The sequence below is a fragment of the Anas acuta genome, chromosome 17 (assembly GCF_963932015.1).
Source record: "Anas acuta chromosome 17, bAnaAcu1.1, whole genome shotgun sequence".
Classification (NCBI taxonomy): Eukaryota; Metazoa; Chordata; class Aves; order Anseriformes; family Anatidae; genus Anas; species Anas acuta.
The window spans coordinates 1,490,880-1,513,824 of record NC_088995.1 but is presented as its reverse complement, the minus strand read 5'-3'; the positions used below and the strand labels follow the sequence as shown (position 1 = coordinate 1,513,824).

The 22,945-nt window shown below is 49.6% G+C and overlaps 2 protein-coding genes across 8 annotated transcripts in view; one reads left to right on the top strand and one right to left on the bottom strand.

Moving 5' to 3' along the window:
• The window catches only part of MYO1H (myosin IH), a 34,010-nt gene extending 21,887 nt beyond the window's left edge, over positions 1-12,123 (top strand). For 2 of the 4 annotated variants that reach the window (XM_068654087.1, XM_068654088.1), the window contains exons 15-32: positions 1,054-1,148; positions 1,698-1,744; positions 2,198-2,278; positions 2,752-2,857; positions 3,073-3,190; positions 3,476-3,589; positions 4,164-4,240; positions 4,853-4,921; positions 5,566-5,650; positions 6,195-6,354; positions 7,239-7,322; positions 7,797-7,890; positions 8,547-8,602; positions 8,855-8,990; positions 9,530-9,597; positions 9,990-10,087; positions 10,891-10,990; positions 11,324-12,123. In XM_068654087.1, coding sequence (XP_068510188.1) covers positions 1,054-1,148; positions 1,698-1,744; positions 2,198-2,278; positions 2,752-2,857; positions 3,073-3,190; positions 3,476-3,589; positions 4,164-4,240; positions 4,853-4,921; positions 5,566-5,650; positions 6,195-6,354; positions 7,239-7,322; positions 7,797-7,890; positions 8,547-8,602; positions 8,855-8,990; positions 9,530-9,597; positions 9,990-10,087; positions 10,891-10,990; positions 11,324-11,347 — 1,612 coding nt within the window. In that variant the 3' untranslated portion in view covers positions 11,348-12,123. Of the gene's footprint in view, positions 1-1,053; positions 1,149-1,697; positions 1,745-2,197; positions 2,279-2,751; positions 2,858-3,072; positions 3,191-3,475; positions 3,590-4,163; positions 4,241-4,852; positions 4,922-5,565; positions 5,651-6,194; positions 6,355-7,238; positions 7,323-7,796; positions 7,891-8,546; positions 8,603-8,854; positions 8,991-9,529; positions 9,598-9,989; positions 10,088-10,638; positions 10,700-10,890; positions 10,991-11,323 lie in introns of all 4 variants that reach the window. The other 2 variants (XR_011088557.1, XM_068654089.1) reach the window with 2 other exon arrangements.
• A 299-nt stretch (positions 12,124-12,422) lies between these two features.
• On the bottom strand, positions 12,423-22,915 carry KCTD10 (potassium channel tetramerization domain containing 10). Of its 4 annotated transcripts, none has more exons than XM_068654084.1 (7): positions 22,897-22,915; positions 21,265-21,478; positions 18,034-18,203; positions 17,667-17,756; positions 17,022-17,074; positions 16,612-16,807; positions 12,423-16,019 (listed from the first exon to the last, which is right to left on the bottom strand). In XM_068654084.1, exons 2-7 carry the CDS (start codon positions 21,470-21,472, stop codon positions 15,801-15,803), a joined length of 936 nt encoding a protein of 311 aa, XP_068510185.1. In that variant the 5' UTR covers positions 21,473-21,478; positions 22,897-22,915; the 3' UTR covers positions 12,423-15,800. The 4 variants fall into 4 exon arrangements, with proteins under 4 accessions (XP_068510185.1, XP_068510181.1, XP_068510182.1 ...); XM_068654080.1 differs by lacking the exon at positions 22,897-22,915 and adding an exon at positions 22,735-22,853; XM_068654081.1 differs by lacking the exon at positions 22,897-22,915 and adding an exon at positions 22,735-22,853 and having other exon boundaries at positions 17,667-17,753.
• Positions 22,916-22,945: the final 30 nt, after the last annotated feature.

Genomic DNA, 22,945 nt, shown 5'->3' with positions numbered 1-22,945 from the left:
AGGAGGAGCACAGGACCTCAGCCTATGAGGTGATGAGGTGTACATAAATGCTTTTGGAGGAGTTCATCTTTGTGTGTGGTCTTTGGGTTTGAGGAGAAAAGAAACGTGCCCCTGCTAGAATCTCCCAAACGAGTGGCATTTTAGTTAGTACTCAATTTGTAATGTTTGTAGATCTGATTCTGCTGGCTGATTAAGATGTGCACAGTAGGCTGTTCTGGCAGATTCTAACAGAAGCCTACTGAAAGGTTTTCACTAGTCATCAATTCAGAGTCATGCTGCTGAATTGTCACTGTTTCTAGATCTCTGATCATTACAGCTAAGTGGAAAATTTGTAGCCAACTTCCTTGTCACCACAATGTGCCTTAATACTGCTCTGCCTGATTAAAAGCTTTAAATAGAAGTGCTAGAGCTACTTAAACAGAATCTGTACTTGGTAATGTTCTTGGAAGGAAACTTTGATGTACTAATGTGCTATTGTGACACACAATTCTGTGCTGTTAGTGCCTGCTTACAAAGCTGAAACTTAAATTATTAAGTTGCTCTTTTTTTTTTCCAGCCCTTGCTTACTAAAATTTTTCTTCTGTTCTCAAAAACTGATTCCTCCTTTGTATTTGTGTTCTTGTTCTAGGGCAAAATACCTCTAACAATCCTTCCCCTTTGGTTTCAGCTTGAGACTGAGGAAGCGGGTGATCTTTTTAGCACGTAGGCAATGAGAATATATTTAAATAAATGTTATAAGAGGAAATCTTAATACCATCCAGAAAGGGTGATCATTGCCAAATGGCAATGGATGGGTTGCAGGTATTTTCAGTAGAGTGTGGTAGATGACTCCCATTTTCCAGCACTGGCTTCTGCTATTAGCTGTTAAGAATGAACAGATAATCTTTTGATTATGGGCCATAACTGTATAATCAGAGCCATGTTGATAGGAACAGACATTTAATAGACTTCCAGCAGTCATACAGATGGTTTTTGTGCAGGACACTTTCTACAAGCTGAGGAAATCTGTTTGCTGCTTTTTCTCTTGGTGTTTTTTTTTTTTTCTCCCTGTAGTCGCAAGCTTGCAGATCAGAAAACACGAAAATCAATCGATTGGGTGGATTTCCGCCTCCTTCATTATGCAGGAGAAGTCACGTACTGTGCTGTTGGTGAGTGAACAAAATGCCAGGCTAGAAGTTACTTGAGTATTTAAGCCAATACGGTAGATAATAACTCCACCTGAAGATGAATTACAAAATATCTGAAGATACTGTTACTGGGAAGTCTTAAACACAAATGCAGCATGAATTCCCAGCATGTAAATTTTCAGAAGGAAAATAAAAATGAGTTTGTTCTTCTGCTACAGAATTTTAGCACTGCAGAGATGCACTGAGTTGTAGAAGGATAAACTCAAATGTGTTGGCCTGTGCTTCTTGGGCAACAGGCTGCCACTGACTGGAGTCAGACTCAGAAAGCATCTGTTGAACTAGTGTTTGGTAGTGGTAACAGCAGGAAATAGCACTATTCCAGTGGCTTAATAAATAACGCTCACCATCATATTCTAAGCAGACCCATTGAGACACAAGGTGGCTGTGGGGAGGGTACCAGGACTGCTGATATACTGAGTTCTTGCCTCCCAGCAAAATCAGGTCTTTTCCTAAGCTCTTGAAACTTTAGCATAGCCTTCAAACAGAATTAAACCTTCTTTTTCTCTTCAGGATTTCTGGAAAAGAACAATGATCTCCTATATAGAAACCTGAAAGAGGTAAGACTGGAAAAAAGGCATGTTGTTCTTGCACTTACATGAAGCCTGTCTAGGTAGAAGAGGATTATCTTCAGATGAAATCAAAATCAACTGAAAGGCTCCTAATGAATATATGTGCAAGACAGATATAGCAATTTTGTGCTGGACCCATAGGTGACCTGATGACTTAAGAGGACTTGAACTTGGAAAGTTGGGCCATAAACTTTGTAGATTAGTCTTTAACACAGAACGTGCTGTCCTTCTAATAGATACATAACTTCTAGCCATGACGCTGTACATGTGAAGCAAGTCAGATAACTGGCAGGGGTCACTTCTGCTTTGACTTTCAGCACTAGAGACTGTTGCTTGAAGTTCTCTGTTAAATATCCTTACAGCTGTGCTGCTCAAGCTTAAAAGCATCATAATTAGAGCATTCATGCTAACTATAACAGTTTCTCATTTATCCTGTTTCAGGTGCTGTGCAACTCTAAAAATGGAATCATTAGAGACTGCTTTTTACTGTCAGAACTAGACAACAGGAGGAGGCCAGAGACTGTGAGTTCAATGTCTAGTCTTAACTTTGAATATAAACTGAACTTCCCAAGTCCTGATTTAACTGCTGTTCTTGACCTTAGTCCTGATTTTTTTTTTTCTTTCTGATGTTATATTCCTGGTAACTTCCTGGCAGTTCAACAGTGATGTTGCTGAAACAGCAGCAAACAATGTGACAGACCTTAATGTTGTTATTAATGCATCATTCTAAAATGAGCTCTGTGCACAGCATCTAGCAGCCTTCAGTTTCTGAAGAGCTACCTTGCGTGTCCAGATGTATGGCAGGGATTCAAATATTCCAGCTAAGCACTCTGTCCAGTTAACTGATGATTAACTATGCTTCTAAAGCTTTGTGGTACTAATGCATGTGTCAGCCTTTTACTTAGTTTTAAGAAGAGTGCGGTGAATAAGTTGATTTCATTGACTGCAGTGCTTGAGTTGCAAAGCTAAACAAGCTTTTTTCAATGTCATCTTAGGTTGCAACCCAGTTCAAAAACAGTCTGATGAGCCTAATAGAAATCTTGATGTCCAAGGAGCCTTCTTATGTGCGCTGTATTAAACCAAATGAGAACAAGGAGCCTGGTAAGGCATTAAGCTGAGCACACAGCAGAGGTAATGGAATAAAAAGGGAGAGGCTTTAGGTATCGCTAGGTACAATATGCACATATTTCTTTAGCAGCTATGATGTCGCCTTAGGTAGTTGTGGATTTAATTTTTCCATATCTGTCTCAATAGATGAATGTGTGAGTGAGCTTTCACGGATAGTATTTACCAGAATGTATCTGTTCATACCACAGGGAAGTTTGATGATTTCCTGATCCGACATCAGGTGAAATACCTGGGACTGATGGAGCACTTGCGGGTGAGACGAGCTGGCTTTGCGTATCGGCGGAAGTATGAACTCTTCTTGCAAAGGTAAGAGGAGCTGTCCTTCCCTTTAGCCAGGTACAATCTGCCCTCCCATAAGGGCTTTAGAGCAAGGATTGTTTAAATGTCACGTCCCAGTTCTGAGATGCAGAGGTGTCAGGTTTTTTTACTATGCATTAAATGTAACCTTCAGAGGTGTTTTTTGCCTATATCCATTTTGATCAGCTTCAGCATCTTCTGCCTTGAGTGAGGAGTAGAAACTGGTGGTGGTTGTTCAGGGAGAAATTCCTCGAATGCTATTTAATTTATGTTGATGTCTTGCTAATCTTTCAGGTATAAATCTTTGTGTCCAGCTACCTGGCCACACTGGCATGGGCCAGCAGCTGAGGGTGTGGAGAGGCTCATCAAGCATCTCGGTTATAAGCCTGAGGAATACAAGTTAGGGAGGTAAACTTTCTTTCTCTAGCTGTCATCCGGGCTGGTCAGCTGCATGGTGCTTGCCATTTCTGATCGTCTGTTCTGTCTGTGACTACAAGTCACCACATTATCCTTCCAGACAGCCACAAGGCATGGTAGTATGAACAGATCCTTTAAGCTTGGCTCTTGCTTACCGTGTTACCTACCTGGATCTGCAAACCTGAGAGCTACTGATTAGTGACTTTAAAACAAGTAAACTTACAAGTAAAATACACAGGGCAAGGGGATAAATAAGAAACCCAGATGTATAAATTTCCACTTTATTTTCCTCTTTGTATTTCCATGGAATCTTGAATCTAGCCTAGTTTCCTCCATCTCTGGGTTATGAGGGATGAGCTGCCTTGGTTCAGCTCCAGGCCTTCTTGCTTGCTTGAGCAGCCTGAGGCAACCTGCCTGCCTTTTTCAGGATGTGCCAGCTAGACAAATGAGGAAAGAGATTAACTTGTCAGTACTACAGCTAGTTGGAGGTCTGAGCCTGATTAGGGCAGCTGAAATGATGGCTCACCATGAACAAACTGTCTCCTTTTCCTGGTCTCTTTTTCAGAACCAAAATATTCATTCGTTTCCCAAAGACCTTGTTTGCTACTGAAGATGCATTTGAAATCAGAAAGCACCTCTTGGGTATGGCTGCAGTTCCCTTTATCATATAGTTTATCATATAGTTCGATGGTTGGACCAGATGATCTTGGAGATCTTTTCCAACCTTTATGACAGATGAAATAGCAGAGCCTGAGCGGACAGTGCTTCTTGATTTAGCAGATGAATATGATGAGAGCTGAGACCATCCCTGGTCTGCATAGTTATGAAGATTCTAAGGAAAACTCAGTCTTTTACAGGGTGGGGACAAGTCAGTAGCTGTTGCCTGAGTCCTGGGTATATACCTCTTTTAGAGCTACTTCCCCACTTCGGTCCTACTAGTGACACTGTTGGACAGTGTCTGGATGCCCTAAGTCCCTTTCCCCAGGGATTGGGATGCCACCTGTCCTTGATCCCAGTATTACCCGTTTGTACCCACTTGAAATGCGTGGGACTGCCTAAAGTCACGCTTTCCTACACAGGCTGCTTTTGTTCCTGTTTTGTTGGTCTTTTGGTACCTTTGTTCCTGTGCACAGTGAGTGCGACAGACACAGGAAATCCTGCACAAGGTGTTTAATCACTGAGATTTAGAGCTCAATTCCTAAATGCAGTGATTCTGCAGATACAAGCAATATCTCTGCTTTTTTTTTTTGATAGTTTCAAGACTACAAGCCAAATACAAAGGATGCCTTGGGAAGAGGGAGTACCAGAAGAAGAGAGAAGCAGGTATGGGCTCTAAAATCAAGGATTCTCTTCTTAGGGCTATGTTTTCCAATAGGAGTTGTAGCTTTGGGAAGCCTTGAATCCATTTTGCTGTGGGTAGCACTCACAGCTTCCCCGCAGGTCTGTGAGTGTTAGGTTCAGATGCAGGTGATAACTAAGTGGGAAACTTAGAGGTCCCTTTAGTTTTGTGTAGCTCCTCACACCACCTACTGCTCTTGGCCTCTTCAGGCCAAGCTGTGCAGCGGCAGCACCCTCTGCTGTGCATGTGGGGATGGGTTTTGGGTGCCAAGGGATTGCTCAGCTAACTGCTAGGGGATTAAACCTGATCACAGTGGACAGGCTGCTGTGTAATACTAGAGGCTCAAAGGCCAGCTTTCTAAGATGGTCTGCGTGCTGTGCACAGGGTACAGTGGGAGCCTGAGTGATGGCAAGGTCTGACACTGCTTTGATGTTGAGCTTTTCGGTGCACGTAGTGCTGGATCAGCCAGTTATTACGGAGAATAAAATGTTCTCAGCTTCTTACTGTAAAGATCAGCTTATGGGAAGAGCTGCAAAAGAAACAGTTATAATTTCTGCTCTGTGAATTCACAGGATAGCATTGCATAGGACCTCTGACACTAACATAAGTAACTGACTAATTCTTTCAGCTATCAAGCTGGAGGCCTGCTGGCGAGGAGCACTGGCACGGAAGGAGGCCAAGAAGAGGACGTGGGCTGTTCAGATAATCAGGAAGTAATTATCACTGTGTGGTTGTCATGGGGAGGGCTACAGATGATGGGTCACAGCATGGTGATAGTCAAAACCATCCTCATACCCATATCACTGTTGCTAGGAGTAGAGTTGCCAGGTAGGCTTGATCAGTAAATCCTGTCTTCTCTTCATGAATTTTCCAGCTTGCACAGATTTCTGTTGTTCTGCTTGTAGGGGTACGAAGGATCTCCAAATGAATCCTTTGCATGCCTGTCCTTTCTCTCCAGGTATCTTACCACCTCTTACATGGTCCTGCCTCTCCACACCCTTAAACACAACTTCTGAAGTGGTGTTTATCTTTCTTTTTAAATCTAAGGTGCTGTTTTGTTCAATGGAACTTGGAAAAACATGTTAATGTTCAGCATGTTACAGAGCTTAAGATCCCTTGCTATCATGGTAACACAGATGATAGTGCATGTGAATGTCAGCAGTTTACTATCCCGTTATGTGCCTTTTATGACTCTCCTAACATGCCCATTGACTTCTGAACATAAGATGTAAGTTCTGGTTTGGATGCTTTCTGTAGATTCATAAATGGCTTCATCAATCGGAAGAAACCTCTTTGCCCAGAGAACATTGAATTTGTGCGGCTTGTGCAGTACAACTATTTCATGAAGCTCAGAGACCACGTTCCAAAAAATGTTTTGGACAAGAGCTGGCTCCGACCTCCTTCTATCCTGGAAGAGGTGAGATTTGCTGTGGGCTTTGGGAATGATAAAGGTGGCTTCTGTTCTGTGGTTGTTTGTGCGTTCACATAGGAAAAGAGCAGTGATCTGCTGGCCTGTCCTCTGTCCTTGCATGGTGGCAGCGCCTGCAAGAGACTTTGAGATCCTTTGTATCTGGGGGAGGATGGGAGTGGGAGGGATGGCACCGTCACTCAGGTTTCCAAGAGGAAGGAGGGAGCCTTGTTTTAAGCAGTAGAATGGAAGATGTGCTAACAGAAAAGTGACCTTACGAGCTCTATGAAAAACAAAACATCTTGGGATTAATTCTAAAACTGTCAGCACAGATAGACAAGTAGCATTTCATCCTGTGTTTGGGATTTGGCAGGACAGCTATCCACAGTGCATGAATTGGACAAACTCTAATTGCTTCCAGCAGAATATTCATTTAGAAACAGCTGCTGATATTTGTTACTGCCTCTTTGATCAGGAAGATTGGGCCCAGAACAGATCACTCCCATGCTGGCTGTGGCCAGTACGCAGCAGGGCAGGTGGGCACAGGAAGATAAAAAGCTAAAGCTGAAGGTAACGTAAAGAATAACGCTAATGGCATGCTACCTGCACAGCGCTGCAGTCGTGTGTGGGTGACAGCTGGTGTTTGCTGCTTTCAGTAGCTGTGGTAATAACTCAGCCATTTGGTGTCCTGTGTCCTTCAGCTGCTGCGTGGGCAGTGACCTTGCTCTGGTGATAAAGGCGCTCTGTAGGTCGGGCTGTGCGCTGGGGGAGCAGAGATGGATTTGTGACTGGATATTAACAAAATTGCCTGATCCAAGCTGCCTTTAGGACTGCAGGAGCTGTTGTCTGCACAGCCTCACTTCTTTTTTTCCTTTTTTTTTGTTTTAATGCAGACATCTGAGATGCTAAAGAAAATCTGCATTAGGAACCTAGTAAGAAAATACTGCAGAGGTGTCACTGCTGAGAGGAAAGTGCAGGTAACTAATACATGGGATGCTAACATGCAAGTTGAAACACGCTGTGAACATGCGATACGTGCTTGCTGGTGAATTCTTTCAAATGCAAACTGTACTTTCTGACAGGCCACTGTTCCTTGTGCTGAGCAAATATTTCTCAGACTGGAATTAAGTGTTTCAGTGGCACTTGCAGTGTACAGTGCAGTTCTAAAGATGCACATCTTATGGTGTTAAAACAACATTTCATCAAAATAGAATATATACATAAATAAGAAAGGAAGGATCTGTAAGACTCTTTAGCCCTTATTAGCTTACTCCTGTGTTATAGAAAATAAAAAGGTAAAGATTCTGGAAAAAATGCCACATCAGCCAGGAAGATAATGCATAAGTGGAAGAATGGTGTTGTTCAGTAATGCTGCATACTTTATAAGTGCTGATGTTGCCCATGGACAAACTCTAAGAGGGTAAAGGATGTTTTGTTCCTTCTCAAAACAGTTACAGCAAAAAGTTGTAGCAAGTGCCGTTTTCAGAGGGAAGAAGGAAGGCTACGTGCAGAGCATAAACCAGCTTTTTGCGGATACTCGACTGAGTGAGTACACCCCAAACCTCCTGAAGGGCTTGGCCTTGTGGTCCTTGGTCAGAGAAATGTTGACAAAATAAGTTCAGTTTCTGAGAGGAAATTCCTGCCTGACAGAGGCAGCATCTCCTGCTGGGTTTGGACCCTAATCACTTGAATCCCCTTGCCCTGTCATGTTTAGTGGTCACCAATAATTTGCCAGACTTTGTTCTCTTGCTGGGAGTATCTGGACTATCTCTATATGGTACACAGACATAAATCCAAGCATAAAAATCTGGGACTTGACAGGGACCTGTTCTTGCAGTGCTGAGTGATCCCAAGGACTGGAGCTGCTGTTATTGGAAGCTCCCAAACAGCTTCAGCTGAAGCACTGTGTAGAAAGAAAAGTGACCTGGACTCTTCTTAGCACAAATCCTTTTGTGTTAGAGCCTGAACCAAGGACAGATCCCCAATCAACCAGCAATTCCCAGCATGAATTACTTATCACGCAGTAAAATCACTGGAATAGGTTTAGGAGTAGTGTCTAAACCATTGGTTTAAAAGAGTTTACCAATGGGGCAAGGATTAACGGGGTTAAGATAAATAACGTAGCAGTTCTGTCTTTTGCTGGTGGGAGCGGTGGCGATCTGTCATGTGCACTCAGTTTGTCTTTCTGGTTTAATCCTCAGAAGAGAATGATATAAACCCCAAAGTGCTGCAGCTCATCCAAGGTGAGAAGATCAAGGTAAGGGAAGAAAGCTGGAGCTCAGCAGCCCATCAGCAGGTGCTGCCCTTGAACTAGCTGCGTCCAGATCCTGAGTCCTGGAGCCAGCCAGTGACAGGGTGTAGGACACCAAAACCTGAGATTATCATAAAAAGAGGTCTGCAACAGGTGCTGTGAGCTGTACATTGCAGCTCCTGTTGCTGCCTGCTGAGCTGCCTCCAGAGCAGGGCCTTGCTGGAGTGCCAAATGCTGACACCGGCTCCTTGCTTTCAGTACGCAACCCCCGTGGTGAAGTATGACAGGAACGGGTTCAAAGCACGAGAGCGGCTGCTTGTTCTGACCCAGTCCTCGGCATATGTGGTGGAAATGGCAAAGATCAAGCAGAAAATAGACTACGCCACTCTGAAAGGTAATGGTGTCAACTGGTGTTGTGGGGCTTTCCTTCCTATCAGTGACCCTGCGGTGGGGGAAAGACAAGCTTCTGAATCTTCCAAAGATTTTTTTTTTCTTGGATTTAGGGGACTAGAAGTAACCAGTGGTCTAAGGAGAGGCAGGGGAACTGTTCTGTAACAGGACTAAAGATCTCCAAATGCCTTGAAAGAATGCTGATTGTAGTGGTTTCATGATAGCATAGAAGGGTATGGAGCAAATGTTTAATGCTTGTTTACTGGTGGAATTGTGGATGGCAGAAAGTGATCCTCAGAAGGTATCTTAAAAACTTGGGACATAATGAAACAATGCTCCTTTTTAGAGTATGTCTAAGTAGGGAAATGTACTTTCTTCATCCTTAATAAGATTCAGAGCCCTCTTCAGGAATGTGACTTCCTTCAGTAAACAATTCAGTGCTGGAGTCACTGCCCGTGAGAACAGCACCCTTATGGGATGGGGATGGTCACGTCGCGTAGCTGCCTGGCTGTCTTTCCTCTAACGTTTGGGTTTCTTCTGAAGGTATTTCTACCAGTAACCTGAGTGATGGGATTGTAGTCATTCATGTTCCTGAGGACAACAAACAGAAGGTAGGAAGACGAAATGTCCCTACTATGAATGTGTGGTTAGAAATAAACTCTTGTAGCTGACACTTCAAATATTTTCCTTTGAAATCCTCAGATACACAATTACTGATGTTTACTGATTGGTAATCAGCTATGTCTTAAGCACTTGTTGTTTTACCATAAAAGCTTTCACTTCTGTTTAGTGTCAAAGTTACTATAAATCCTAAACAGTCCCTGGAGAGGATGTTTAACCAGTCAGACCTGTAGATACATGCTTGTTGTAATTGTTCTGTGCTCACTTCTGTGCAGCAATTGCTACTCTAGCACTTAGCAGGGAGTTTCTCTGAAGGTACAACTGCTGGCTGCCCTGTGTGCTGGTGTAATGCCAGCTAACTCTGCCTCTCCTTTGTTTCCAGGGAGATGTGATCCTTCACTGTGAACATATCTTTGAGGTAGTCAGTAAACTCTGCATGCTGGCCAATAAGCAAAATCTTGTTAAAGTTGTGCAGGGAAGGTAAGAAAGAAGTTGAATGGGTAGTGTTGTGTAGGCTGTGTTTTGTGGAGGTCTCTGCTTCGAAGGCTTGGTCTGCACTGCTTAGCTTTGAGAACTGCCCGCAGTCCATCTGCTTGAAACCCCAATGTGTTTATAGATGACTGTACTTGAAATGCTTTTCATTGCATTACTGGCAGGCCTGTTGGATCTGGCTGTACCCACTCATCTTCTGATGTGACCTGGGCCTGAGGTTGTGGGTTTAGTGGCCTTGCAGCAGATCTCATTAGCATCAGCTCTGACTGAGAAAAGCCTGCTGGGCTGAGCCTGTGGGTCACTTCAGGATAAAAGTTCCTTTCCCTAAAAGATTCAGAAGGCCCTGAAATGTGATTGCTGAGCACAGGAACCTTTTCAGTCACACCAGCAAGCTAATGGCAGGTGGATGCAATCTGTCTCTCAAATCAATACTTAAATTGAAACTGGCATATGAAACCTGTACTTCTGTTCCAGCTTCTCTCTCTGGCCTTTGCATTTCAATTGTAATTAGATTCTTTGTGTTCAATGGTTTACTCCAGGTCAGATCTGCTTATCTTCTAATACTTAATTGCACCAGGAAAATTCAAGAGCCCAGACTAGGTAGGCATGCACCATTTATCAAACCCTTCTGGGTTGTATGTTATAATGCAATTGTTTAGGAAATTTACCTAAGCTAGAGGGCTCTGATCTTCTAATCTAACAAGATTTGCCAAGGGAACAGAAATAAAGGGGGCTTAAAGTAAAGCCTATTGTGAGGAAAGCATCTAATAAGTAATTGTCTGTGTTTGCAGTCTTCGTTTTCGCATTGGCTCTGGGAAGGAAGGGACAATGGTGTTTACTGTGGGGCAGGAGTCGCAGATCTTTAAAGCCAAAAATGGACAACTAACAGTGGTAAGGCTTCATTTAAGACTCTGGGAGTGTGACTCACATTCTCTGATGCTCAGCCCTTGTAGAACTCAGCTAAGACCTAGCAAGGGCCCTGTTGTGCAAGTTCAGCAGGAGGACTCAGTTCCTTTTACAGAGCAGAGGTGCCTGACGTAACCACCCAGTCAGTGTCTGCCTCCGTATGATGTGTAATAGAGGGTAATTACTTTGGGAGTTGCAGCTACTCACCTTGTACTTGAACTTTCACTGTTACTTGTTCTCCCAAGCTGGCAAGCAAGGATACTTCAAGTACCTACCATTCGTACCTAACTTACTGATTCCTTCCTTTTCTTGTCCCAGGTGTCAACCCAAGCAAAGTCTTGATGAGAAGCAGTTCCTGTTTCTGGTCCCTGTCTTGGCTAGGAACGGGAAGGAGCCTGCAGGATGAGACCAGCACCTGCATCTCCCCTGAAATCTGTGATGCCATAGGGCTGCTGTGCTTTGAGAGTTTGCTTGTGTCTGTTAGGCACCTTTTTATAGCTTAAAACTACTCAGTTTTATCAAAACTCATTACCTTGCTGTAACATTCCAGGAAGCATAGATGCTTGTCACATGCTGTCACAGGGAGATGTTCAAACAAAAAGTTGTAATTCCACTTGTAAAATGTTGATCTCTGCACCACGTAGAGCCTAAGGCTGAGAGCTCTGACCAGTCAGGAAGGATTCAGAGAGAATGGAAGGTTTCTCCAAGCTCTACTTGAAGTCACTGTACTAATCACAAGAACGTAAAATGCAGATGAATGAAGTTGTTTCTCTCAAGCAGCATGCAGAGCTTTGTCTGAATGTAGCAATAAGGCTGGCACTCATCTTCTGAGTTGATGCATCATCAGGGTATCTCAGTTCTCTGCTTTGTCTACTCTGCTGTGGGGCTGGGAGGTTGTTCCTGTCCCTGCAAGCAGCTATGCACAGCGCAGTGAGACTCCGGGAGTGGCAATGTGACAGATGACCAAAATTCTTCCCTTTTAAGAGGGATGACATGCTGCCTTGGTGTAATTCAGTTCAGAAGAAAAGTCCCCTGCTGGTTAAGAACCTTTGTATCTATCAGAGCTGAGATTCTGCTTGTTCTGTGAGTGGGGGAGGCATCACTGTTCTCTCAAGGTGGGTATTTGGCGGCAGCAGCTGCCATATCTGGTTGTAGCACTTCCTCTGCTGCCTCATGTTGAGGCAAACTGGTTTGATCTAGGCTGAAACTGCAGCCTAAGGAGCCCTGACTTGGAATTCTGCAGTCCTTAGAGCAAGATTAGTGGTGACTTGGCCATGAGGTTACCAGGAAATGAAATGAACAGCTAGGTGAGGATGAGGTGTAGTAGTTTTTACCAAAAATTCTTTTGAGCTCCATGGCCCCTGAGGACAGCGTGCTAGCCATTGAACTTCACATGAGTAATAAAGCAACTCCCATGTAAATATGAAATATCTTCTAATTTATTTTGTCATATTAAAAAAAAAAAAGTACATATTGCAAACATCAACCATACACTGAAGTCCATCTTAAGCTTTTTTGGGTATAAGTACAAAATAGGAGGGAATGATTGTACAGAACACAAAACACAACAACTCCATTAAGACTAAAGGGTTCCACCCACCCTTGCACAAAGGTAAGACTGGAGCTTGGAGACTTTGACCAGGTGATGTCCTGCAGCAGGGGGGGCTCCAGAACGTGGCTGTACAAATACAGGAGTGGCTGCTTTGGGGAGCTACAGCTGTTCTGAGAGGTGGGAGCAAACACGTTCTTAGCTAGCTTGGGGCTGGGGGTTACTCTTGCCTGTCCTGTCCACCCCTAACCGTATCACAAGCTGCTGCTTTGAAGCTTTTCTGCATTTCTACAATGGACTAAAATCACCTCCAAGAGCAAGGCTTCAGCCTGCTTTACCCTGTCAGTATTATGGGCTGGTGTTGGGTGCTGAAGAGCAATGTGTACATATCCCAGCAGGCAGGGCTGCACTGTTTATACCATGCAGTACTCCTTCAGCTTGTGAGCAGGGTGGCTGCCCTGCACCCTGACTTCCCCCGAAAGCCGTAATACAAAACCATTTAAAGTAAGAGGCTCAAGGGCTAGGAGCATTTGTGCAATGGCATTAAGGAGCTGTGGGAGCTGGTTTTGTTCATTAAGTCTCAACAAAGCAAGGACAAGTGGCCAGTAGGTAAAGGCTGTTGTAACACATGGCAGCAATACATTGTTATTAACATCGTTATTAACATCATTATTACACAGCTGGGGCAATTAGTTCAGTTTGGAGTGTGTTAAAGCAGAGCCTGCCCATAATCCAATACCAAAACTGAAACCTGCTCAGACTCTCCTGGAGTGACTAAAGCAATGCCTACAATAAACAGCTGTAAAAGATTAAAAAAAATCATCCCCTATCTTTTAAGAACATAGTTTGCAAAGCCTGAAAGAGGAAATCCCGAAGCCAGTTACTCATCTATTTACAGAGAGGTTAATCACAGAGCTGTGACCTCTCAGGTGCTCAGCATCTGGAGCCAAAGCTGCTCTTGCACCCCAGGAGGGGATTGGATGGCGTTTGAGCAGCCCCCACTGCCCAAAGCTCCTCTGTCCCCGTGCTGAGCCACCTGCTGGCCCCACAGCCAGCTAAAGAGGGGGCTGAGGGGATGCAGGAGTCAGACAATGGCTTAAAACAGGGCAGAGCACAGACACCCCCCCCCCCCCCGAGGGCAGTAGGCCTGTTACAGCCCCCCCCAAACACCAGTGTCAAAGTGCACGGTGCCAGAGAGCGAGCCCGGGGACTTTACTTCCACGCTCCCCAGCTTATCGCATGAGGAAGGTAAGGGAGAGGCACCGGGGCCTCACAACCAGCTGCACTATGGACTTGTACGAACCCACAGCGTGCACTGCTGCCAGCACACGCAGGTACAGCTTAAAACAGAAGCCCAGGGTAGGAAGGACAGGGCTGAAGCTGCTGAACTACACTGATACGGCTGGGCGCTGCTGAGTTCTCACTTATCAGTAGCTGAAGAAAGATAAGAAGAGACAGGAACAACAATCACATCTGCCACAGACAGTGTCTGTAATTTAGAAAAGTCTTTGGTTACTAGAAAGACAGATTCAGCCTAACCGTGAGCTTGTAGTCCTACACAATGCTCCAGAAGTGTAACCCACACAAACAAAAGGCTTCAACCTTAGCAGTTAGACCCCAGCCAGCTGCTCTGCAACTGGAGATAAAACATCGCTGGTGATGCTGACCACACCTTTGGTTTTTGACGTGTTAGGATGCCATCAGCAGCCCTGAGCGGGAGCAGGACTCCTTGCAGCACGAAGGTTACAGAAGCAAATACCCACGTAAAGACAGAGCTGCTGCTCTGTGAGACAGCTGGCTGTCGAGGCCAGTTGATATTCCAGATGAAGAGTCAAAAATAATAGAATAAACCAAAGTGCTGTGGTGGCTGCCATCCTGCCGGGAAGTTTAAGACTCGCTGCTGCTGGTTTCTCTCCCTGCCAAGATTTGCTGCATCGACCATTACAGCCGTTGCTCTTCTCACTATCCTTCAGCATCCAATCCTATCGAATTACACACGATCTACCACTATAATTGCCACTTGACTCCACACGAGGCAACACGAGACTAGGAGGTAGATAAGACACTCATTTATAATAGAGAACTACTCTCAGGAAGCGAGACGATTCAGCTTTCTCTACGTTTCAGCTCCGCCCTTTCACACACAGCTGCCATTTCTGCAAAGAGACTTGGAAATACGCTCAGGATAAAGGCAAACAAGGATCAGCCACCTCTGGGCCACCGTCTTTTCCTCCCCGTGGTACTCAGTGCAAGAAAATGCTCCCCTATCAGTCACAGAACCCACCTACGGCTGCTGGCCTCCAACCTACGTGAGGCAGGCGTGGAATGGTTGGACCTGCGATGAAATCTAACCCGTGGTGAAAGCAGGACAGAAAGCACAGCTCCCTGACCCGTAATTTGATGGAAGTAGGCTCCCCAGCACAGGTGTGGGGTCAGGCAGAAGTTCTAAGCTCCAACTGGCAGCAATACCCCCAAGGAAAAGCCAGCAGGTACAATTAGCTCCTGGTCCTCCATCTGGAGGAATTTTAACATCTCCCCCCAGCACTGCACCGACAAAGCAGGGCCGGGTGCCTACAATTCCGTGCTGTAGCAGCTCCACCAAACCGTTGGAGGAGAGGGCCCCGAGCGTGGTGGGGAGCTGCAGGCAGCTGCCCCCAGCCCAGCACCACGCAGGGCTCCCTCTACGCCAGGCACTGCCAGCACGAGGTGCTCAGCACACGGTGCTCAGCACGTGGCTCTCGTTGGGCTGGCAGCCGTGCTGAGGCACTCCCGAGCTACCGACCCCATCACCTGCAGGCCTGGAGGAGAGGGAGCTCTGCAGCAGCTCCGGTGCTCGGATGGCCACGTTCCTCCCACACCGCAATGCCCGGGAGGAGACAGGGCCAGGGAGTGCCTGGAAGGAGGACAGGCGGCTGACTGACCTTTTGTTGCTGTCGGGTTTGTCTGTCGGTTTGGTTTAAAGTGCAGGATAATTACAAAAGCCAAAGGAAGCCAGCCTTCTTCCTCACTAACCACAAAAGAGCGAAAGACGAGAGTGCTAAAAATTCAGGGCATTTCTCCCGACGCTCAGCGGGGCCTCACACATCTACCGCACGCCCGGTGACCTTTCTTATTCCTGTCCTAGAACTACTGCATTTAAATACCCCCAAATAATCTAGTTTGTTACAAAAACGGAATTTACAGACTTGGTTGAAGAGAAGAGGAGCTGCCCAGGCAGCCCCGTGCAGCCGGTGGCTGTGGGGCCGCTCACTGGTGCAGGTGGGCTCTGTCGTCCGGCCGCTTGATGTGAATTCTTCGCACGCGCTCGATGCGCTCCCGCTCCTCGTCTTCCTCCAAGTGGTGGGAGCGCCCGGCTGCCCCTCCTGTGGCCTCCAGGAGCGCGTTGTCAGGTCCTCTCCCGTCCTGGGACTCGTACAGCAGGATGTTCAGCGTCTCCTCGTAAATGCGGGCTTCCGGGAACTCCACCTGCCCACCAAGAGAGAGAAGGTCACTGTCAACTAGTGCCAGTCACTGCAGGCACCGAGTTACCTCGTTCTTTCCTCCTGATACCTCCCTGTTTTTAAAAAAATCTTAGTTGTACACTAGCTGTAGAAATCCTTTCTAGCACAAACGTTTCCGTTTTGTTATTTGCTTTCAGCCACCGAGACCCAGCAAGTCTTATTTTCAGATCTGTCCCACTCACAGGGCAGATTCAGTCAAATTTCTCCTGGGAGAAGGAAAAAGGAAGAGGGAAGGGATGCTGCTGCTCACCAGGAGCTGTCTTTACACAGGGCTGGCCACCAAATTTGGGTAAGCGCACGGGTCTGCCTGAAGACAACAACTGGACTGAGCCTGCACCACAGAACATCACAACTGCCCCGTGTGAGGTGCCGCACCCCAGCAGCCCCACACCCCAACAAACCCCCAGGACGAGCTGCACTGTGCTGCTCTCACTGTGAATGGGAATTTATTGTTCTATTGAGATGCTGGACAATGAAAAGAGCATTCAAAAAGCAACAGATGCCAGGGTGCCAGCCCAAGGGCCCAGTGCTGGAAGCATTCAGGGATTCACTCGTACCTTGGTCTGCTTCTTCTCAGTAGCATACACAATGGAGGTGCAGCAGACTTCAGCGATCTTCCGTCCCTGGCCGTAGAAGGACCAGCAGCAGATCTCGTCTCCAATCACGTCTTTTATGAACAGCACCCTCCCGTTGAACCGCAGGGAGAGCTTATCGAACAGCTCGATGTTCTTCAGCATGTTGTCGTCAGAGTTGCTGCGAGAGACAAAGAAGGCAGCACGTTAGGGGCAGGACAGAAGGGGTCAGGCAGCGAGCATTTATTGGTCTGCACGCCCAGCTTCCTCTGCCCTCCTACGTCTCTACCATGGTGGCGTTTGAAGAAGGTCTCCAGGACTGCAGTGGATAACTCAGAGCAAACATATCGTGGAATTCAGTCTACAGACAACTTCAAAGATCTGAAGCCGCTTACCTGGTGTAGGAATATTTGTTGTTGCTCCTGTTATATAGCAACTTCACCGCTGGCTGTAAAAGGAAACAAAGCACAGATCAGTTCCAGGCCACGCGGTACGCGCTGGAGTTCCAGCTCAGCCCGAGACCACACAGCAGAGGAGCTGCAACACGAAATGATGCCACGAGGCCCAGACTCGGTGGGATTTCGTTGTTGCCACAGAACTGTCGTGCTCTGGCTGGCAAAGGGTCTGCAATCCTCAGAGAAGAGATCTCTTCTGTGCCTAAATCCTAACTCGTTCTCACCCTCCCCTCTACCCACCACAGGACAGGAGCAGGGGTCACCGATCCACTTTAGCTAAAGCATCATCTGGTGTTATTTCCCAGTGAACAACCCAGCAGATCTGCCAGCCCCCAGCACCCGCCCTGCTTCTGCTGCAGCCTGTGCAGAACGACACCGATTTTACCAGCTGAAGTGGAGAAAGACACGGCCAGGCCCAGCCCGAGCAACGTTTGGCTTTTAATTTAGAAGAAATACTTGGTCTGGTGTGGACTTCCAGTGCTCTGCAGCTCAACAGTTACAGAATATTTGTTAAATACTTGGTCGAGATCCCAAGCAAGCCCCAGGGCAGCAGGCCAGCACCCTCCCGGGCGCAGCCTCTCTCACCTTATTAGAAGTGGCGATCAGCTTTTGCTCCTCCTTGGACGACGTGATGACCGGGACCTTGCAGAAGGGTTCGTACGCATCTTTGTTCTGCTGAAACAAGAAGCAAACGGACGCTGAATGCACACAGACCTCGAGGTCCACCAGCATTCACTGGGTAAATTCTGTTCCACTGCTGGAGAGCTGCAAGCTCAGCGTGTGATCTGCCCTCACACGGCACCGAGCAGCCGCTTCTGGTCCCTGTTCTGAACCAAGCTGGCGCTGCAGCTGCGGGACAGCTTCCCCCAGGGACCATCTGAGCTGCTCGGGAATTGCAGGGACTAATTGGTTTGTATGTAATTAAACAGCAGGCCCCAGCTCTGCGACCTACCTGCAGGGCTGCCTGGCACTCGTCCACCAGCCCCTGCACCAGGTAGTATTTTGCCTCGGCCAGCAGCTCCTCGATCTCCCGGCGGCTCTCGGGGAGCGGCACGGCGCCGTCGCGCAGGTAGTTCAGGATCGTCCCAAAATGCTTCCCGCAGCGGTCGATCAGGATCCAGCCTGGGGGAAAGGGAAGAGCACGGTCCAACAGAGGCCAACGTGGCCAAAAACCTCGAGTCTGGCTCAGGAGCAATGCACCAAGCAGGCTCCCGCCCAGCTCGAGCCAGCAGGCGGAGCAGCACTCGCACGGGGGGTTCACTGCCTCCTCCTGCATTTTTCTTGGGTGTGGGAGCAAGGCAGGAGGCTCACTCGTTTCTCACAGCTCCCCAGCTATTGACAAACGATTACCTGTTAGAGAGGAACGAGTTCCTCTTGTTGTCAAAGCAACCAGCTCTGTTCTGCCTCTGCTCGCAGAGCCCCTGACTATTTTCTCACCTTCTGAGGGCCCTGCTACACGCACACAGACCGGGCCATCTGTGGGTTCCTGCACCTGAGCACAACGTCAGGACCACCACCACCTCCAGCAGACGTGCCAGAGGTCAGAAAAAGAAAGGCAGCACAGACGTGGGACGTGTCCCTGCCAGCACAGCTCCGCTCTGTGCAATCCCCAGGTGAGCGATGAGCAGAATGGCCCCAAACTGCCGAGCTGAAACACGGGAGTGGGACGGCCCAGACGGCCCCTGCCCCAGCTCAGCAGCACCTCTGTGTGATGGGAAGGGGGTGAGAGACCCCACAGAGCCACACCAACCCGATCTGCAGCGCTGAGCTGCTGGCAGGGGGATCTCTGCCTCCCCTCTTGCTGCCTGACACGGGCCCGGACCCCACGAGGCGTTTCGCAACGCCCAGACACCGGCGAGTTTCCATAAAGGAGCAGGCGGCCGCTTGCGGGCTGCAGCTCAGGAATGCAGCGAGGAAAGGCTCGTGGGGAAGGAGTCATATTTTGGACAAATAAGGCAAGGAGGTTAAAGCAGACCCCGCGCCTTCTGCAGGAGTGGAATTAGTGCTAAAACCCCAGCGTTTGGGTACGTCTGGGAGGCCGACACGTCCCCCTCGTGCTGCTCTGTGGAAAACCGAGACACCCTCGGGAAATTTCCTGCAGGCTCCCTCCTCACCCTGCTGTCTACACGAAACACGAGGTGTGCTCCCAGCTGGAACTCCGCAGGCTGCAGTGACAGAACAGAAAGCTGGAGGCAGAACTGGAGGCAGAAATGAAATAAAATTCCTGATCCAGGCCGACAAACACAGCACAGCGACACAACCAGGGCAGAAAGGAGCCCGTTTGGAAGCACAGGGGGAGAAACCTGCTGCACCTTCTGATTGCAGATGGCAAAAGCAAAGAATTGCTCACTGTCAGGCGGGGTGGGGGGTGAGAAAGTGTTTCGAGCAGCATTGCAAAACACAAAGTGGCTGCTGCAGCAGCTTTGACGAAATCCTCGTGTTTTAACCCAATGAGCAAAGCTGCAGCCAGATGAAGATGACTCACGGGAAGAAATCCCCGCTGGGTGAGGGCTGCGCAGAGCCCAGGTAGCGGGGCTCAGCGGGGGCCTTTTGAGGCCAGCTCTGCTTGCAGTGCCACAGAAACCTGCTGGGATCCAGTTACTGGGGCAGGAATACGTTATCCATGAGCTGGAGGAACAATTTCTCAGCCAGGCTGCACACAATCACCTGCCAGCCCCACAGGGAACTCCTCCATCCTCCCCCAGTGCAGGCAGCAGCGTGCGGGAGCTGCTGAGCTTGGGGAAGGAGCTGGGGAGAAGGGAGTGGGGTCTGAGGAACGCCCCCCACACACAGAGGGGGGCACACAGCACAGCACGCCCCCAGCTCACAGCCAGACTCTGCTCCTTCCCAGTCTCTCCCCAAATCTGGCTTCTCTTCCTGAGAACCGCTTTGTTTTCTGCCAGCCTCTGGGTGTGACCATTTTGGAGCATTTTGAGGAGTTTCTGATAAAGGGTTTCCTCTGACAGCCCTGCCCCTATTGTCCCCGTTCCCGGGCAGCAGGAGATAAAGCAGGAGCTGCTGCGGGGGCAGAGCCTCGGGTACGGAGCAGGAAGCCTCGGGGTCCTAACACCACACGAGCTGCCCACGCAGACACAGCGGGATTTAGGGCAGAACCAGCCCGGGATTTTACAGCTCAGGCAGGATATTTGAGAAAATATTTGATATCAAACCCCGAACAGCAGCAGAATCAGCACCACAGGAGGCAGAACGTGCCCAGCTCCGTGCCTCCAGCCGGAGCCCGCCCTCCACAGCTCCAGCAGCACGAGGCAGCTTCTCAGCACCCCCAAAAACACGAGCCCCTCCAGCTAAAACGGGGATATTCAGAGGAGCCCGGTGGGTTTTGTGGCCGTTTGTTGTGTTTTTGTTTTGTTTTTTTTTTCTAAGCTTTTTTTTTTATTCCTCCAAATCCACTTGCTCCTGCCCCGGGGCAGCTTAGAGGCAGAGCCCTGCTAATCCACCGCGTGTCCCGCCCCACCTCTGCACGCAGGCACCCAGAGCTCAGCCCGATTCACCCAGCCAAGCATTTTCGGGGCTCTCCACAACAAATTCCAGGTAATTCACCCGTCAGGAGAGAGGTGTTTTAGGCCCGCAGCATCAGCCAGGCAGGAGCTGCTGTTAGACGAGGTGTCCGAGCGCACAAACACGGCTGGGGCAGGACACCAGCAGGCTCCCAGAAAGCTGGGCCCTGAATTAAACCATAACGCCCCCAAAACACAGGAACACTGACCCCAAACCGTGCCAGCAGCCGCCACCCCACCACCTTTTAGCCATGCAGTTAATTCTAAAGTGATCGTTTTTTCTATCTGCGTTTCAGGTGAGGAAACAAGGTGAGGAAGCTGCCTGCTGAGCTTCCACGCACGAAGCCCTGAGCTCACAGCTCCCCTCCTGCTCTCCTCACCGTTTTGCACACACTCTGAGAGTTTTCACGTTGGTTTTTCAGATGCCAGCACCAGCCTGGGCCTGACAGCACCGCCAGCTCCTCTGTGCCCCCCGGCTGGTTAAGCCACACACATCTTTTACTCCACACCTTTCCTTGGGAGTAAAAGATGAATTTTAACACTAATAAAACACAGAAACCTCCAGGCCTGCGATGAGACGTTTCTCCCTCCCCTCTAAATCCTGCTCCAGCCCATTTGATCCCGTTTGCAGCGGGAGGCAGCGAACTGGAGCCCCCCCCCCCTACCTTCGCTGTCGGTCAGGACTTCCATCCGGCCGCTGAACATGGCTTTGAGCATCGTGTCCTGCTTGGTCAGCGTCTGCATGGTGGTGTAGTACAGGGCGCCGCCGATGTTCAGCTTGACGTACTTGGAGCTGGGGCTGGCGCCCTTGAAGGAGGTGGTGCGGGTGGCGGCCGCCGGCACCGCTGAGCTCACCACGCTTTCTCCCGACATCTCTTCCTGCGGGTAAGGGGGTCGGGGTGCTCAGACCCAGCTCCACCACGCGGTGCCCAGCCCTAAAGCTTCCTGAGGAGCCCTTGGAGGTGCCAGATGCTGGGCCCTGCGTGGCGGTGGCAGAAAGCAGCCGAGGGGGCAAAGCAAACTGCCTGGGAAGGGCTGAGCAAGGGGCAGCGAGGCCAGAATCTCCCACAAAAGCCGTGCTTGTTCCCTTCACACCTTTTAAACCCCAAATTTGTACCTCACGGATAACCCAACTCACAACTGGGCAGTCCCCAGTGCATGGAGCCAACCCTGGGGGCTGACAGGCTGCACGCCCTGAGCCCCCTCAGCCCCTTCCCTGTTCCTTCAGCCCCTTCCCTCCCCCCTCTCCCCCTCCTCGGCCCCTTTCCTGTTCCCTCAGCCCCTTTCCACCCCCTTTAGCTCCTTCCCTCCCCCCCCGGCCCCCTTCCCTGCCTCCCCACGGATCCTTCCCTATTCCCTTGGCCTTTTCCCTCACTTCTCAGCCCCTTCCCTGTTCCCTCAGCCCCTTCAGCCTCTTCCCATCCTCCTCAGCCCCTTCCCACCCCCCCCACGGACCCTCCCCTGTTCCCTTGGCCTTTTCCCTCCCCCCTCAGCCCCTTCCCTGCCCCTTTAGCCCCTTCCCTCCCCACTCAGCCCCTTCCCTCCCCCCCCCAGACCCTTCCCTGTTCCCTTGGCCCTTTCCCACCCCCCTTAGCCCCTTCCCTGCCCCCCCAGCCCCCTTCCCTGCCTCCCCACGGATCCTTCCCTATTCCCTTGGCCTTTTCCCTCCCAACTCAGCCCCTTCCCTGTTCCCTCAGCCCCCTCCCTGTTGCTTCAACCCCTTCCCACCCCCTTTAGCCCCTTCCCTCCCCCCCCACGGACCCTTCCCTATTCCCTTGGCCTTTTCCCTCCCCCCTCAGCCCCTTCCCTGCCCCTTTACCCCTTCACTCCCCCCCAGCCCCTTCTCAGCCTCCCCACGGACCCTTCCCTGTTCCCTCAGCCTCTTCCCACCCCCCTCAGCCCCTTCCCTGTTCCCTCAGCCCCTTCCCTTCCCCTTCCCCCCCTCAGTCCCTTCCCCTTCCCTCATCCCCTGCCCCCCCCCCACCGACTGAGGCCCAGCTGGGCCCAACCCCGCCGTTATCCCGGGATCCCAGCCGCGTTAAGCCCACCCTCCCCAGCACCCCCAGCCCTTCCCCGAGCCCCCCCCCGTCCCCATTCCCGTCCCCGTTCCCGTCCCGGCCCCGCTCCCCCCTCACCATGAAGGGCGCGGCGCTGCCCCGCGGCCCAGGAGCGCCGGGGCGAGGAACTTCCGGCCCCGCCACTTCCGGTGCGGTGCTCCCCCAAAACCCGTCCGGCGCTGCCCCCAAACCCCCTCCTAATCCCCCCCACCCTCCAACCTCACCGCGCCGCCGCCTCACCTCGCCTCACGGCCCGACCCCCGCGGGGGCAGCTCCGGGGCGCGGAGCC

Bases quoted from the DNA above. Each gene is read 5' to 3' on its own strand.
- KCTD10 (XM_068654080.1), bottom strand. The intron at 17,075-17,666 runs GTGAGAGAGGCT...TTCCTTTTACAG, and splicing joins TGATCGCCACTTCTAATAAG to CCAGCGGTGAAGTTGCTATA. The intron at 16,020-16,611 runs GTACGAGTGAAT...CTTGGTGGGCAG, and splicing joins CTGAGAAGAAGCAGACCAAG to GTGGAGTTCCCGGAAGCCCG.